We start from the raw sequence: 15,587 nt of genomic DNA on the forward strand, positions 1-15,587 counted from the left end.
CCAGAACTGTTTATCCCACTAAAGAGCAGTTACCAGTTAGAGCCCCATGTCCTGCTGAGACAGTGTTCATCCCTGTGAGCACCTGCCACAGCTGGCAGGTTCCCTCTGCCAGATGTGAGGCAGCAGCTAGCTTCCTGCCTGGTGCACTCTGGGGCTTCAGAAGGTGAGAACATTGGGTTTACTTGGCTCTCTTTGGAGGTGCACTGCCACTAGGATCAAATTGAGAGCCTTCACTTAGTGTAAGCTGGGTCAGGAACTTAAACCCATTTTTAGGAGCCCTTGCCTATGTGTAACCAATTTCTCTTGTGGCAGCAGGGAAGGTGGTTCTTAAACCACTAATTCACTGCTGCACATCTGCATGGTGCAGCTGGCACCGGCCTCTGCTGCAAGCAAGAGCTCCCAAGCTGTTTCTCAGGGCAGCAGTTAGCTGGTGGAAGGGCAGAGGGGCTCTTGGCTGTACTTAAGGTCCCAGGCTGCTGGAGCTGGACAAGCTCCACACTGGACTGTCCTCTCTTGCAGAGCAAAGGCCCTGCAGCTGCAGAGGGACAAGTCTCACCCAGTTAGCTTGTTTTCACCATCACACTAGACAGCCATTACTGTAAAACACTTCACCAAGTAATAGGCACCACTTTGCTTTTCCCAATTTCTAGTAACTCCAGCTCTAATCCCAGGTGTTCAGCTGCTTAATGTGAGAGAACAATTCCTGTCAACCAGACATGGTGAAATCAGTTGATTACCTAGGGGTGCTCACCTCCACATACTCCAGAGAAGGGCTGTCCAAGAGCAATGCTCTGTAAGGCATCTGTGTTGGGGAGGTGTGGCAGGAACATGGAGGTGCCGCTTGGAAAGGGGAATGTTAAGGAAGAAGGGGATGGTAGTACCAGTTTTAGCCATGTTCTGCTTGCTCAGGGCACTGTGGAACTGCTCGCTCTCAAGGACCTTTCACAGTGCCAGCTTTTGCTGTCAGGCTCATCCTCACCTACTTCCAAGCCAGAGCTCCAATGAGGAGCGTTGGCAGCTGAGGTAACGTTCCACCAGTGCAGCTTAAGCTGTGTAGTGCTAGGCAGCAGAGGGGACACAAGTGTCCCAGTAAAACCCCATGCTAGTGAGTGAAAACCTGATCAAAATCCCACCACGTAATGCATGCACACATCCTCTGTGAGATGAATAGTGCGTCGTTCCTGATACAGAGGTATTGCCTAGTGCCAGTCACAGGCATGCAGTGACCCCTTGAGATGACAGCTGACAGTCACCTGGTCACAAGAGAAAACATTTCCAACAGCAGCTTAAAACAGTGCAACACTTCATGTCTGTATTGTGAAACTGTATTTAATGAACACTTGAAACTGGCTGTCAGATACTTGCGCTCCATCACATAACACCAACAAAGTAAAGCACTAACCACGAATTCATCTATACAGGGGTTTAAAGAACAACCCACCCCCCTAAGCCTCCCAGACTCACACATGTGCCTGCACACAGCCACACCTGGGCTTGCTGCGTTACTTGGGGCTGCTCTGCTCATCTGGGGGTGCACCTGCAGGACCGAGGTGCTCAGCATCACACGCAGCTTGTGCGTTTCAGGCACAACCGCGTCACTTGGTGCTCTTGATACTCTCATGTCCCACCATCCTCAGAATTTCAGATGCCAAGGAAGCCACAGCAACATCAGCGTGAGAGCTGGGAATTAAAACCAGTAACATCTATTAGACAAACTGGGGAGGGGGGGGGAACCTGATTGTTCAAATCCCACATTTGCCTTTGCCCTGTGGCAAATGTGGTGTAAAGATGAACTTCAGCTCAAACACACAGTGACTGCTACCTCACCCCATCTGCTCTGTACACAGACAACATCGTTTATCGTGACCCCATGAATGTGCACACAGATGCTTCCAGCTGGACAGAAAGAAAGATGTGTTTTCACACACACAACCAGTGACTGCCCCCCCATCCCCTCCAGCTCTGCAGGTCTGAGATTGACCGGTGGGGCCCTTTGCTTCCTCACCAAAGTTTTCAGTATTATACGTATTTCACCTCATTTTCCCGTCTGGAAACACATGTTTTTTCTGGCACTGGAACAGAGGCTCTCACACATCACTGCTAGTCCACAGGAACAAGTCTTTTTGGTTTCTAGGCTACCATCCCTCACCTTTAGCTTAGAAAGGCCGCTGTAAGATCAACCAACTTCCTCGGTTGCTGCTAATGACAAGTACCTACGGGTACTCCATGCTTTGGGGAATGCTGAACTAGCCAGGAAATCCAAATGCTCACTCCATGCTGTGTAAGCTGCTCTTAATGAGCAGCACTTTAAAGCAGGAAACGTGGTTATCTGAAACAAATTCACCCTGGCAACTGCCTTCACGGAGCAATAAACGGCTACGATCCCACGTTTCACAGCGTGGGTTCGATCCCACTAAAGCAGAACAGGTTGGTTGTGTGTCACTTGTAGAACTGCCTGTTCTGATGGATGAGGGTGTTACCACGACAGAGACCGGCAGCAGGGGAGCACCCACAGCAGCTCCCACAGCTCCCTGACTGCTTGGCTGGCGTCCTCCTCCTGCCATGCAGGCAGAGCGGGAGGTCAGAAACCTGCCTGATGGAATGAGCAGGAAGGCTCCTCACCCACTTCACCCCAGTGACAGTTCGTGGGAGGGACAGGATGGTGATAGGGTGTCTGAGCCTTGGGAGCACGGCTTAGATCCAGGATCTCTAAAACACTTCCAATTCTGCATGAGATAGAGAGAGGCTTCTTCACCGAGTTCAAAGCACAAGTGAGGAGACCAAGTTTATGAGGCCACAAGGAATACTCCAGGGAAGATGGCAGAATATCCATAGCCTCCATATACAACAGCTAAATCTGCTAGTTTGCTAATCCCAGCCTTCTTCTGTCTGCCTGTTGCCAATTTGACCACATCTGAGTCTATTACAGCCCCAAGATGCAGGCTGAACCCCTCTCAGTTTCCTCTGGAGGCAAATGGACAGGGACATGTGTTCCTTAAAGAAGGGGAGGGGGGAAAACAGGGGTCTCCCCTGTTGCTGTTGCAGCATAGGAGCTGGGCACAGCCAAGGAACTTGGCTTACCCTCATGTACCATAGGGTCATAGAATCCCAGACTGGTTTAGGTTGGAAAGGACCTTAAAGCTCGTCCAGTTCCAACCTCCTGCCATGGGCAGGGACACCTCACACCAGACCAGGTTGCTCCAAGCCCCTGTGTCCAACCTGGCCTTGAACACTGCCAGGGATGGGGCAGCCACAGCTTCTCTGGGCACCCTGTGCCAGCGCCTCAGCACCCTCACAGGGAAGAGCTTCTGCCTTAGATCTAACCTGAACTTCCCCTGTTTCAGTTTGAACCCATCACCCCTTGTCCTATCGCTACACTCCCTGATAAAGAGTATCAACTGTCATTAGCATCAGCTAGAATTCAGTCTACTGGGCGTCCTATGTCAAATAAGAGTGAGTGCTGTTCATTCAGGGTTCTGCAGTATGTGGTTTCCTGTTCTGTATAGACAACAGACAATGAGAAGAAGCCAGGAAAGCAGAGCCAGAGAAATGCTAAATCCAGTGAAACCCTAAAGGAGCACACCCTGTGCTTCCTCACTGTCACCTTCACTGCCGCTGCCTGCGCCTCCCTTGGGGAGAGCTGACGTTTTATTTCAATCAGATAATTTCATGTGTCCCACAAACCCCACGAGTCAGCAGCTGAGCACGTGAGAGGGATGCAGACTGTTCCCAACAGGTTCGGTCAGTCCTCGGTGTGCATCTGCTTACACTCCCTGCATCCCAACATCTCCTTCCCACATCTGCCCGCATCCCTGCTCCCTTCCCATACCCCATGACATAATGTGGAGGAGCCAACTTTCCCACACACCTGACCCATATAAGGCCTGCCTTTGGGAGCACAAAGAGCACTGAAAAGATGATCTTAGCATTTCCAAACCTGATCCATAAACTACAATTTCACGGGGAATTTTAAGCTCAACCAGGAGTGAAACAAAATCATGGAATCAATCAGGTTGGAAAGGACCTTTAAGCTCATCAAGTCCAACCCTTGCCCCAGCACTGCCAAGGCCACCACTAACTAACCCACGGCACTGAGGGCTTGCAGCCTAACAGCCCACAGGAGGAGTCCAATACTTGTTTTAAGGGGCAGAGAACAGTAAAATCCATTCATCCACATGGCCAAGGGGGACTGGATGAGGGAAAGCCTATGGGAGATGAGCTGAGGTTCAGCCAGCTTGCTGGGATGAGCACCTCTGTTCTTGCACTCCCCTCAGGCACAGGTATTGAACACAAGCAGTTCTGTTCTTGTGCTGCACATTTGGAAGCAATCAGCACCAAACACAATCCCTTTAAAACAGGGCACAAACATCACATTGTGCTTGTAGCCCACTCCACCACTGCCCAGTGTCCAGTCACAGTGCTCGGAATAAGATTATATACTGGAGAAATAAGGGACAGGAACCTGAGCAGCTCAGGCGGTGATTACAGGAGACCACTGCAGACAAAGCAGGAGGCGAGCACTCTGAGCCCTGGAAATCCCTAGAAGCCTGAGGGGACTCACCTGGCAGTGCGGGCCAGGCTCTCCAGGGTCTGGAGAAGAGCATCACCATCATTCTTCAGGCTCTCCGAGCGCTTCGCGTTTGAAGTTATCTGGAACGAAAAGAAAGCAGCGTTATCAAAGGCTCAGCAGGAAATTCCTCTCCGTCATTGTGGGGTAGGGGAGAGGGGAGCAAGTTGTAGCATTTATTACAGTTGCAAATGGAATGTGACATTAAAGAGACCCAAGAGAAAGTCCCTTTTACGGAGCAGGACTGACTTGTAGGCACAGACCATCAAAAATACCCTGGCTTCATTAATAAGATCCACTCTTGCTCGGAGTCCCTGTACGTGTGTGGGTTCACACATCGCAGTATGCCAGTCCTCATTTCATATCTCGCACCAACACAAATACAAGCCCCATTTAGCCTGAATTCCAGGGAGATCCTGGGGGGACACACACCATTCATTTTCATGGCTCATTTCAGGGAAAACCTCACCAAGCTCATACAGGACTGTCACCTACAGAGCAGGGCACCCAATGACCAAAGCTACATCCCCTTTGGTGTCAAGTGAAGCCTGACTATAGCTGATGTTGCTGCCGGTGTGTTCCATCACAATAATCTGCAAGGACTGCTTGTTTCTCCAGCCTTAAGCAGTGTAAGTACACAGCTCCAAGCGTGTTCCCTGAGCAGTTACTAAGCAGGTGAATGGGAAGGTTATGGGGGACACGATGTGAAGATGCAGGGCACTGTGGCACAAATGGACACTGAATACTTGGCAGTTTGCTGAAGATGCTCTTGTACCTCCAAAACTCATTGGGGAGAGGGTTTGCGTGTCAGGTCCTGCTTGCAAAGGTAAAGAAATCTTGGCTGCAGAGAAAGGAAAAGAGGAGGACCAGAGCAGCTGACTGCTCTGATACTGGAGGAGTTAATGCTTGAAACGACACCTTCTAATCCCCAAATCTGGCAAGGACTTTCAAGCTTCAGCATGCTGTGGCTGGCCCTATTTACCACTGATCAAGCATCTGGGTGATACGCCTTCACATCTTCCTCTTAAATCACAAGAGAAGCTGCATTTACAGCTGCCATCCCCTATGATTTATCAGCAGCGATTCTGCAGTGGTGTCACTACATCTATAACCATAACATCCTGTAGTTAAGCAGTAACAGGGAACTGGGACCTGTCTGAAGTAAACTACAATGCATCCTGTGTGTTGGAAAAACACAGCGATGCCATCACCTAAGTACAAACCACTGCTAAATCCTGATTGACCATCACTCAGCATGAAACCAGTTTACTCTTTCAAGGTTCACATCTGAACCTTTCACTTTATATTTCAGGAACCCGCTCTCTGTATCTGTGAAGGCACAGAAGATGTGTTGTAATCTGGGTTCTGAATGGGAGAACACCACCACAGGTAACAGCAGCAACACAGGGGGGAAAGCACTTTCACCACAGGACGTTGCACTCTATTCCTAAAGAGTGCTCCTGCCTCTACCAGACACTTCCCCATCACTTCTGCAGCTCACCAGTGGCTGCCACGCTCTTTGCACTCACCACGTTCATGTCTCTTGTTTATCCTCCACATTTCAGAGCCAGAGGTGACAGGGGAGGAAGGTCACTAGGGCTGGATCATGCTCTGTGAAAGTGTAAGGTCAGATACAGGTTGCAGCTATCTTTAATTCTAGTGCATCCTAACTCGTGGGTGCTGACACCTGCACCACCCTCACAGTCCTTTAACAACTCAGTCCCTGTGTATCACACAGTGATGGAACATTCAAAAGAGGCTCAACTATAAAACTTGGTAGCAAGAAAAAGCTTTTAATTCTACAGTGCTCTATTTCAAACAGCAGCTCAGTCCAACTGAGTCACAGGGTCTGCCTGCAGCTGAGTTGTAGCATGCCTCCTGCCATTATTACGGATGTATTTCTGTGAGTACAAAGCGTTTGAGTGGAAAGGATTAAATGGCTTTATATGCACAGAAACGGTAACGGACTGAAGCAGAAGGAGCCATGAGATCATCTACCCCATCTCCCTGTTGTATTTCACTGTTGAGAGCAGCTTTCAGTCACAAGCAATGGGCTTCTGTGATACCTGTCCAACAGGGGCGACTCCATTAGCTAATAAAATGCTCCAATAAGACCCTTTCAGAAGTAAAACTGGTACCACAAGGAGGGGGTAACACCATGAGCAGACCGTTTAAGTCAACTTCAGGATGCATTTTCTTGACAGCCACAACTAACAGCTTCCCATGAGCTGAGGGGTGTTGGTGGAGAAGTACTGCCTAAATCACTGTTCACTTACTTTGTTATCTCCTTCTACCCTTCCATCCACACCAGTTCTAGTTCTCGCTCACTTGGAATTTCAACAACCAGTTTAACAATCACCTATAACACTGCTGTATGTTAGGGCTGGCTACAACACCTATTCAATGACATAATCAATGGCTATTCCTTTAATTAAACATGCCATTACATCTCAGTTTAGTTGTACACTCACTGCAATTAAACAAGAATTTCAACATTACTTTTCTGTATGAAGCCAATAGCCATTCAGCAGCTTTCCTCTCTTCAGTTCTAGTAAACAAGGATGAGCCATAAGGAGCACCGTAATCCATATGTAAAGATCAGTATTCCCTGAAGTTTGGGGTATTTCAGGTTGCTGAAGGCGAGTGCAAGAAAACACACAATGTAAAATGGTCTCTGGAAGATCACCTTCACTAACAAACTAAGGAGGTTTGGATCCTCGGTCAAAGAGGTGATTCTTGCAATTCAAGGTTCAAGAAAGCACTGAAACTTGAGGGCAAATTACTTCTCTTATGGCTGGTTTCATACCACTGAACTGCTTTCCCTGGTTAGTCATAACTCATGACTGGGTTAAATGACCTGAGCAGTCAACTCCTCTCTCACCATTCTGAAGAGAACGAGACTCTCCTGCTTTGCTGGGGTTTCCAGTAAACTGTAAGCTTGAGGTCTGTGAAATAAACTGGGAAGTGAGGCAAAAGAGCCACTGAGTCAAAATAAGCAGCTTTGTACTTGAAGCTTTTGAGGCCCTGAAGCACGTTTACCTTCATCTTCAAGAGCTGTCTTCTCAAATAAAGGACTGCTGCAGATGTTTGCCATATCCATGCTCAACAGATGCTCTTCTCAAGCCATGCTGGCATTGGAACAGGCTGCCCAGGGCAGGGCTGCAGTCACCGTCCCTGCAAGTGTTCACACAGCGTGGAGACGAGGCCTCAGTGCCATGGGTTAGTGGTGGCCTTGGAGTGCTGGGCATGGTTGGACTGGGTGAGCTTGAAGGGCTTTTCCAGCCTGGTTGCTTCTATGAATCTATGCTCACCGTGCCTGTGCACACAGTCAAGGCCTTTCCTAAATGCTCTTTCTCCCATAATGGCTTTTTCTCTTCCCCAAACACACACATTTTTACCTCATAAAGTGATACTTCTTTACTTTTTCCTCAATATGGAATACAATTAAGCTAATTACCTTTGTAAGATTAGTTAGTTCACGTTCTCACCCAACTTTACCAACTGGCTGAGAGCACCCATATGGGTGACACGGGACCTGCCGTGGGCTGCTTTATCAGAGCCACCAGATACTTGCAGGCCCAACCTTAGCATCACTTAAGTATTGAAAGATGCCGTGAATAAAGTACCACTCATCCCCAGTTAGAGGCTTCTCTGTGAATGGGAATTGTACCTTCAGCTAAAAACCGCAGTAAAACCAATCAGAGAGACACTTTTTCCTGTGTAGGACGCGAGTGTTCAGGATGATAAAACCCCACTGAATTAAAACAATTGCCCTCTAGACACTATTTCAAATAATGTCTTCATTGTAAGTGCTGTCCCCACAGTTTTAAATGTGCATCTCAGGCTTCTCATTCCTGCTTCTTCTATCTTTGCCTGGCCAAAGGCACTGCAAGTATAGGACACAGCACCTTTCATCCCCACCCAAAGCTGCTCTTTCAAATGCTATCTGGGGTGGTGGCTATTCACAGCTGCTCAGTGTGACCTTACTCCCAGCTTTTAAGGAACAAATGCCACAGAAGATGGTGGTGTCAAAACCACCAGCTATAGCTGATGTGACAGCCCAGCAAAGAAGTCAATGGGATGGTAACTTCGGAAGCGAAGCACAACAGGCTGGAGGAGAAAACCTTCCCGTGTTGTGGCCCATCTTATGCTTATCCAAGGGCATTTAATGGTACTTTTCCTCTCAGGCTGTCGGTGCTGAGCTGTTCACAATCACTGCAGCAATCAAATCAAACACATCCCTTGGTTTGTCATTCATAGCTCATGACAACATGGCCAGAAATATGCCGGAGGAGCGATAACCAACATAAACATACAGCAAATAGGCACCCATGCAGGTGAGCACTTGTGTGAATAAAAAACCTAACAGATCCATTGATCGTGTTTGAACTTACTAAATACAAAGATTTCCTTCATTAGAAATCCCTCTCCGAGCACATACATTAAGCTGGTAGTGCCTAGAGGAGGTATAACAAATGGATGCACCAGTTCCCATGATGGATCAAATGGATCCATCACTTCTGTAGGCTTGAACACTTACTTACTCTTATAGAGTCACATAGCTTTATCTCTGTGTAATGAACGACCAGGCCCAATAAAGCATTTGGAGCCTCTAACGTAGCTGCAGAGTAGAGTATTGCAGCTGTAATGATTATGTTTAAGGTGTCAACCCCCAAAGAGGGATCCTAAGAAGAGACCGAGATCCCTGCACAGTGCATGTGGAGTGTGCAGCCACCAAAGGGCATGGAAACCTGCACGCTGAGCATGAAGTTCTCCAAATTCCCTTTCCCCTCTGGAGCTCAGCCTGCTAAGACATCAAATGAAAACTGGTGCAGAGACCACAACTCCAACCTCTTCTCGGTCCCCCTGTGCTCTCCTGTAGTCCTCTGCCCTTTTCTAGGTGAGTGAAGGTCACAGTTAGCTGCTGCGGCACAGTTTCCACTGGAAGGGGAAAGGCTGGGAGGTCTGCATGGTTCCCATGTAGGGAATGAATCACATCATGGCACAGGGACTCAGCAGGGTCTGGAAATTCAGCCAATTGTATACCCACGGCAGGAATTTTCTGGCAAATACAAGCAAACCAGCTAAACCCAACAATAAATTCCCTAGATACACACAGTGGTCTTTTGGGAGGTGTTTAATCTGCCATTTGCTGCATGTCCTTGGGCAGGTACATGTGACTGGACCCTTCACAGAACCAAGGTGCAACCGATTTACACGTTGCTTAATGAAAATGAATGGCAACTCTTGCCAGGCAATGCAAGTCAAGCAGAAGAACACATTAAGATCTGTGCTCCCAAAGACACCGCGCACTCCCTACCATGGCCACAAGTTGGTTTTTGCTCTCCAGAATGTAGAAGAGCTCATTCTAAAAGGATAAAAACCTTCCTGGCATTGCCCCCCATCCATCACAGCGTGCTTCCTTGCTCCTCTTTACAAATGGTTCAGCTGGAGTGAGCCAGACACAGACCGTGTGTGTGGGAAGAACAAATCAAGTCAGACAAGTTCTATTTACATTACTAATTGCCAACTCACTTGCACAGGCCTGAGCAATGCTGCTGGACCATAAAAACAAGAAAGGAAAGTTACAAAAGCATGAGCGTTCCAGGTGTGCTTTGGCAAGCACATTGCAGCCAGGGATTGCAGACACACCATTACAAAGACTTTGTGGCCTCCAGAGCCTGTAAATACATGTGAAAACAAGCAGGTATCTGTGACAGAACCCCCCCTACATCAGACAGCTTAGCTCTGATTTGAGAGTTCAAAACTCTGGTTTTATCCCCCCTTTATGGACCGGATTCTTGTTGCACTGAAGGCAGCAGCAAACTCTTTTTGACTCTGACAAGGCCAAGCTTTCACTCGATGTGTTTTGTCTTCTCATTTGGATGTGTGTGCAGGTTTATCCCAGGTTCAAAGCCATCTCCACCGGTACCTTGGAATCGTACCAGTTTCCTGGCAGCCTGAAAGCCACGCTGCCTCAAGGACTACTCACAGAGACACAAGGAATGTCTCCCACACGCTATATAATGGTTAATTGATTTTGGATGTTTCTTGACACCTTCCACTTGGAGGCCATTCTCTGCCCTTCAGCTTATACATAATGCGCACAAAGGCATGCTCCATGCTTGTTGTAAAGCTGTAACATTACCAGCTCGCAGGAGCATTGTCTAAGCACAAGAGGAGATGCATAAAACCCTGGGGTAATTATTGAACTGCACACTGCTCTCTGTCTTGTTTGATTTCTTTTGCTTTGGTTTCTATTACAAGCAGTGTTCTCAGCTCACTATCAGAGATACAAGATGTCTTTATAACCCACAAAATACCTGTTAGTGCAGTTTCCATCCTCTGTAACTAGTGAGGTTAAAATATTTGACTTAACAGCACTGAATAGGGCAACTTCGACACATCCATTAGACCCAGCTGCCCACAGCTTCATTAGCAAGCAGCACTGTCTGGCAAAAGATGTCTCAAAAGGAGACTTCCACATAGTGCTGCAGTGCTGACAAGTTCCACATGCCCATAAGCAAGCCCAGCATCAATATGACATTAAAAACAAACACTTGTCACCCTGTTGTTGGTGATCTCATCTGCAAACACAGGTTCATCTGTCATCTGCATGCCAACGACTCCCTGAGGTACCACTCCAGACTGGTTTTGCTCTGTCCAAACAATGATTCCAGCTGGCCTCAAATATCAGCTTTAGCAAAACAAGGCCACATACTGAGCTTATGCAAACCCCTCAGATCCCTCTTCCTGCAGCTCACCTTGCTGGATCTGAGGAGACCACCACCTCCCAGACACACCTCACCCTGATGGTCTCGTACAGCTTTCCCCCTTACCAAAGGGAAAGGGAAATTCGCTGGAATAATTGTTACCACCACAGCAGGTCCAGTTTAGGCTCAGATCCTACGTTCATGTTGCTTTAGGAGATATGATAGACATTTCTAGTTGTCTTAGAGGAAAAAAGGCAACTATAAACACACATTAAAACAAGACACAGATCCTCTGCATATCCAGATCTCCCCTTGAGTTCATCATTTCAAGGATCTCTCATCTTCAAATGTCCTTCAGAGTCTCTCTCTATCAGCTTTTCTCCTAAAATAACTTCTGACAAGTAACTCCTAACCCCCCTTAAATGTTGATTCCTATCACTCCTTTTCCACTACGGCTGTCTTTTCTGGCCTAATAATTCAATTTGTGCATGAGATCCCTCAATTTCAGTAGCTGTCTGCCCCTGTAAACCTCACAAAATAGGCTGACCGCAAAGATGTCTGGAGTTCTATGTGACCTCCATCAGTGTGCTCCATGGGTTAGGGATTGCCTTCTATTCATGTACATTTTCTTTGTGTGTTCACCTCGTACAGCTCAACTTAGATATTTCACTGACAGATTTCATGCTATGGCAGTTCAAATAAACTCAAGTATTTAGACACTTGCAAGAGTGGGAATCATTACTGCAGATAACTCATCTTTGCGCTACTCGGAAAACCAGTGACACCCAGGACATGTTGGAAAGTGATGACCTTTAAATGGCGATTACCATACAGGAGAAGTATGCAAGCAACCAAGCAATTACCATTTTCGTAAATGATTTTAAATGTAAGGGCACAAAGCCTTGAACAGCCATGCCTCCGATGCTCAGATGAATGGGCCAAACCCCTAGGAAGTGCCAAAAAGTTGCAGTTTACTGAAAAGCTTGAGTTTTAATGCTTACAGCCTCTAAAAAATGACTGCCTCGACTTGACAATGCCCCTTTTCCTGCTTTAAAATGCTCCTCAGAAAGACAAAAGGCTACCGTGCCCTGCAAAGGTAGAATGATGTGAGCAATCTACTTAGGCTGATGTGAACTGATGAGTCAAAATTGTCCTTATACAGATCTGCAATTCAAGTCAGACCTAGTATGCAAAATCCCTGGTTTCCCCTGAGCAGAACCTTAACTTCCCTGGAGAATGGAACAAAAATGGAAACCTCATCCTTACACTGGTCATAAGGTGGGTTTGAACACAAGACTCCAACAACTAGAAACCTGTACTACTTGACTTAATGTGTTAGATTTACTACCCCAAGAAAAGTAGGAATGATAGGATTATGAAAACAGATTATGAAAAATAGACTTGTACAGAACACAGATCATGAAAAATACACTTAGAATAAAAATAGTAGCAAAATCATGCTAGAAAATCATGATAAGCTAATATTTTGAGCTATACATTAACGGATTAAATGTTAATTCCTTTGTAACTCCTACAGACTTGGCTTCCATAGAATCTTAGAATCATAGAATGGTTTGGGTTGGAAAGGACCTTAAGATCATCCAATTCCAGCCCCCTGCCACAGGCAGGGACACCTCACACTAGACCAGGTTGCTCCAAGCCCCTGTGTCCAACCTGGCCTTGAACACTGCCAGGGAGTGGTAGGCACATAAAGCTTGGACATAGAACCCTTGAGGTTTTCTTTAAGTACCAAACATGTATAGACTTAAAGACTATATAAAATATATTTCATATACTGAAAGGAGGATTAAAAAGCTTGAAGATCTTTTATTAGAAGTAAAAAAGGCATCGTTGTATTTATGCTTTATGCAGAAAGCAACTAGGAATGTAAACGACTGAACAGGGATAAAAGTCTATAAAACACCAATTTCTGAGGAAAATTATGCTTTATGAAATGGTTCAATTTCCATAAAATTGTAAAAACTGTCATAAAAACAAATGGACTCCTGGAATCGATTCTTGCTTATTGTTATGTGACAGATGGCTTTGCCTGCCTGGAAGAGAGCAAACAGCTACCCAGTTGGTCCTCTCTGACCTCAGAGAGAATCATTTTGGACTATTCATTCATTTCTTGACAAGCCCAGTTGCATTTAAGCATCTTTACGACAGCTACTAAGTCATCCATGTGCAATTACAGAGAGGAGGTCAAAAGGAAGTAATAGTGATGAGCCCAACAGATGACACAGCTAGGCAATCTCAACAGTATTGCACGATGTAAAATTACAGTGCACTGAAACACCAAATGAGTATGGCAATCCTTTCGTGCCCACAAAAACAATGAATTAGGACTCCATAACAAAAACACCAGTGATAGTCACTGGGAATTACACTGGCCCTGAATTATGAGTTGAATAAACAGGTTGCAGGTTTCAGAACTGCTGGTTTCACTGTACAACCCGAAGCAAAACATCTGTCCATGTGAAAGAGAGCCTATTTCTCATTGTTTACCATGGCAGTATTGCTTTCCAGACAGCTCCTGTATTTATTCATAATCATACTGGGCTCCCAGTACCCAAATATCAGCACAGTGATAATTGTTGTAGAGGGACTCAGAAAGCAAACACATTCCAAACAATGGGATAAGTAATGGCCCCCTGCAATGTGAACCTGTAGAGTGCCAGTCACTGGAATGAAACCTTTTCATTCTTGCTGCTCTCCAACATTAAAAGCAGGTCCCATATTTGATGAGACCCCTCGTCAGTGTCATTATAGAGCAGTTATTGCAGACTGCCTGAATAATGTCAGTTGTGAAAACAACCATCACCCAAAATGTCAGCCCAAATCTGCACTTAACACATACACTGCACTTATACTTCCACATTTACACTACTTACCCCAAAATAAAGACAGTAAGATTTAATGTAGAGTGAAGAGTTCAATAGGCCACGTGGTGAGTAAGTGTTCAGTTCCTTCAGAGGTCATTCCCCCTCTGTGTGTCTCACACTGGAGATAACCACAGGTTGTCAGTACATTCACGTTTTGGGGTTTGTCAACACTTGCCACATTTCATTAAGCTGTGTTTGGACTCCACCTGCTTGACTCTTTAGAGGCCTGCTGGTTTAGTGACACTAAACCAGTGATTTGATGATTTCATAGCAATTTTCCTCTCCCTACCTCCACTCACATACACCCACACTTGGCTGACTATCACAGTCCCATCAGTGACTGGCAGGAACAGGTTCCTGAGTAGTTTTCCTATGCTTTTATCAATCCACTGAGTTTCAGCTCCTGGCAGCCTGTGTATAAGAGAAATTCTTGCAGCTGTCCCTGACATCATACCATTTTACCGTTCTTTATAGTAAGATTCAAAATACAGATGAATATCATAAACCCTGCAGAGTTTCTTTGCTGCAACTGCAAAAACAAAGGGGCTCTAAGGACAAGGCTAAATGATTTACAACAGAAACTTGCAGAGAAGACAAATCACCTTTTTCTCTCAGTACAGTGCTGTACAGTCATTTTCATCTTTTCTTATCAGCTGCCATTTCCAACACATACAAGAAGTTCTCTTATTATGCTAGGGAGCAAAAAGGAGCAAGCTCTTCAACCTGGCAGTCTTCTATCACCAATAAAAGATACAAAGACCCAGAGTCCAATATGATGTCACTAACCAGTGACATGAATGGCAATGTACTGCTCTATTGCTAATAGAAGAAGTCAGGGAAGGCTCATTTTCTTTAAGGATGAACTCAAATAGCTGATAACACATCCCTGACAGCATAAAAAGAAGGGCAATGCATGACAACTCTGCAACTACTTCATGGCAGATGGAGTGAGGGGAAGTAGACTCGCTGTCTGTACAGGTGATGGGCATGGGAAGGACAATTTTGGCTGATGCAACTGCCCATTGTGATCACCAAAGTGGGACAAGACAAGGAGGAATATATCAGTGTCAAGAAATGGATGTAGCAGCTGCAGAATATCTGCTTACATTGCCTCTCCTTCCACGTAGAAGGCTGTGTCTGGTAGATAGTACAGCTTATCTTCTCCATTGCACAGTTAAACAAATTTCAGCTAAATTAAAATCATGCCATTAAGTAAACAGTCAATCAATCACAACTACTTGAGTTAAAGCAGTTTAAGAAATTACCAACCACTTAGCTAGATTGTGAGATCTATGTATATATGCACCCACTAAACGGCAATGTTAAGTGGGCTGCCTTGAACCACCACTGCTGGTGACTTACTCTTCAGGTATTTTACTCCATGTGCAAAAGACTGGGTGCCCATACAGACAGCTGAGTTAT

General features: G+C 46.0%; 1 protein-coding gene across 1 annotated transcript in view; it reads right to left on the minus strand.

The window, feature by feature from the left end:
- Positions 1–1,499: 1,499 nt before the first annotated feature.
- The window catches only part of ULK4 (unc-51 like kinase 4), a 185,473-nt gene continuing 171,385 nt past the window's right edge, over positions 1,500–15,587 (minus strand). The window contains exons 36-37 of the mRNA XM_061373135.1: positions 4,562–4,650; positions 1,500–1,680 (exon numbers count right to left, since the gene is read on the minus strand). Of these exons, the coding sequence (XP_061229119.1) occupies positions 1,596–1,680; positions 4,562–4,650 (174 nt within the window). The 3' untranslated portion in view covers positions 1,500–1,595. The remainder of the gene's footprint in view (positions 1,681–4,561; positions 4,651–15,587) is intronic.

The sequence above is a fragment of the Neopsephotus bourkii genome, unplaced genomic scaffold (genome assembly GCF_033783945.1).
Source record: "Neopsephotus bourkii isolate Nb327-2 ecotype Australia unplaced genomic scaffold, CSIRO-AGI_Nbou_v1 NB_1629, whole genome shotgun sequence".
Taxonomy (NCBI): Eukaryota; Metazoa; Chordata; class Aves; order Psittaciformes; family Psittacidae; genus Neopsephotus; species Neopsephotus bourkii.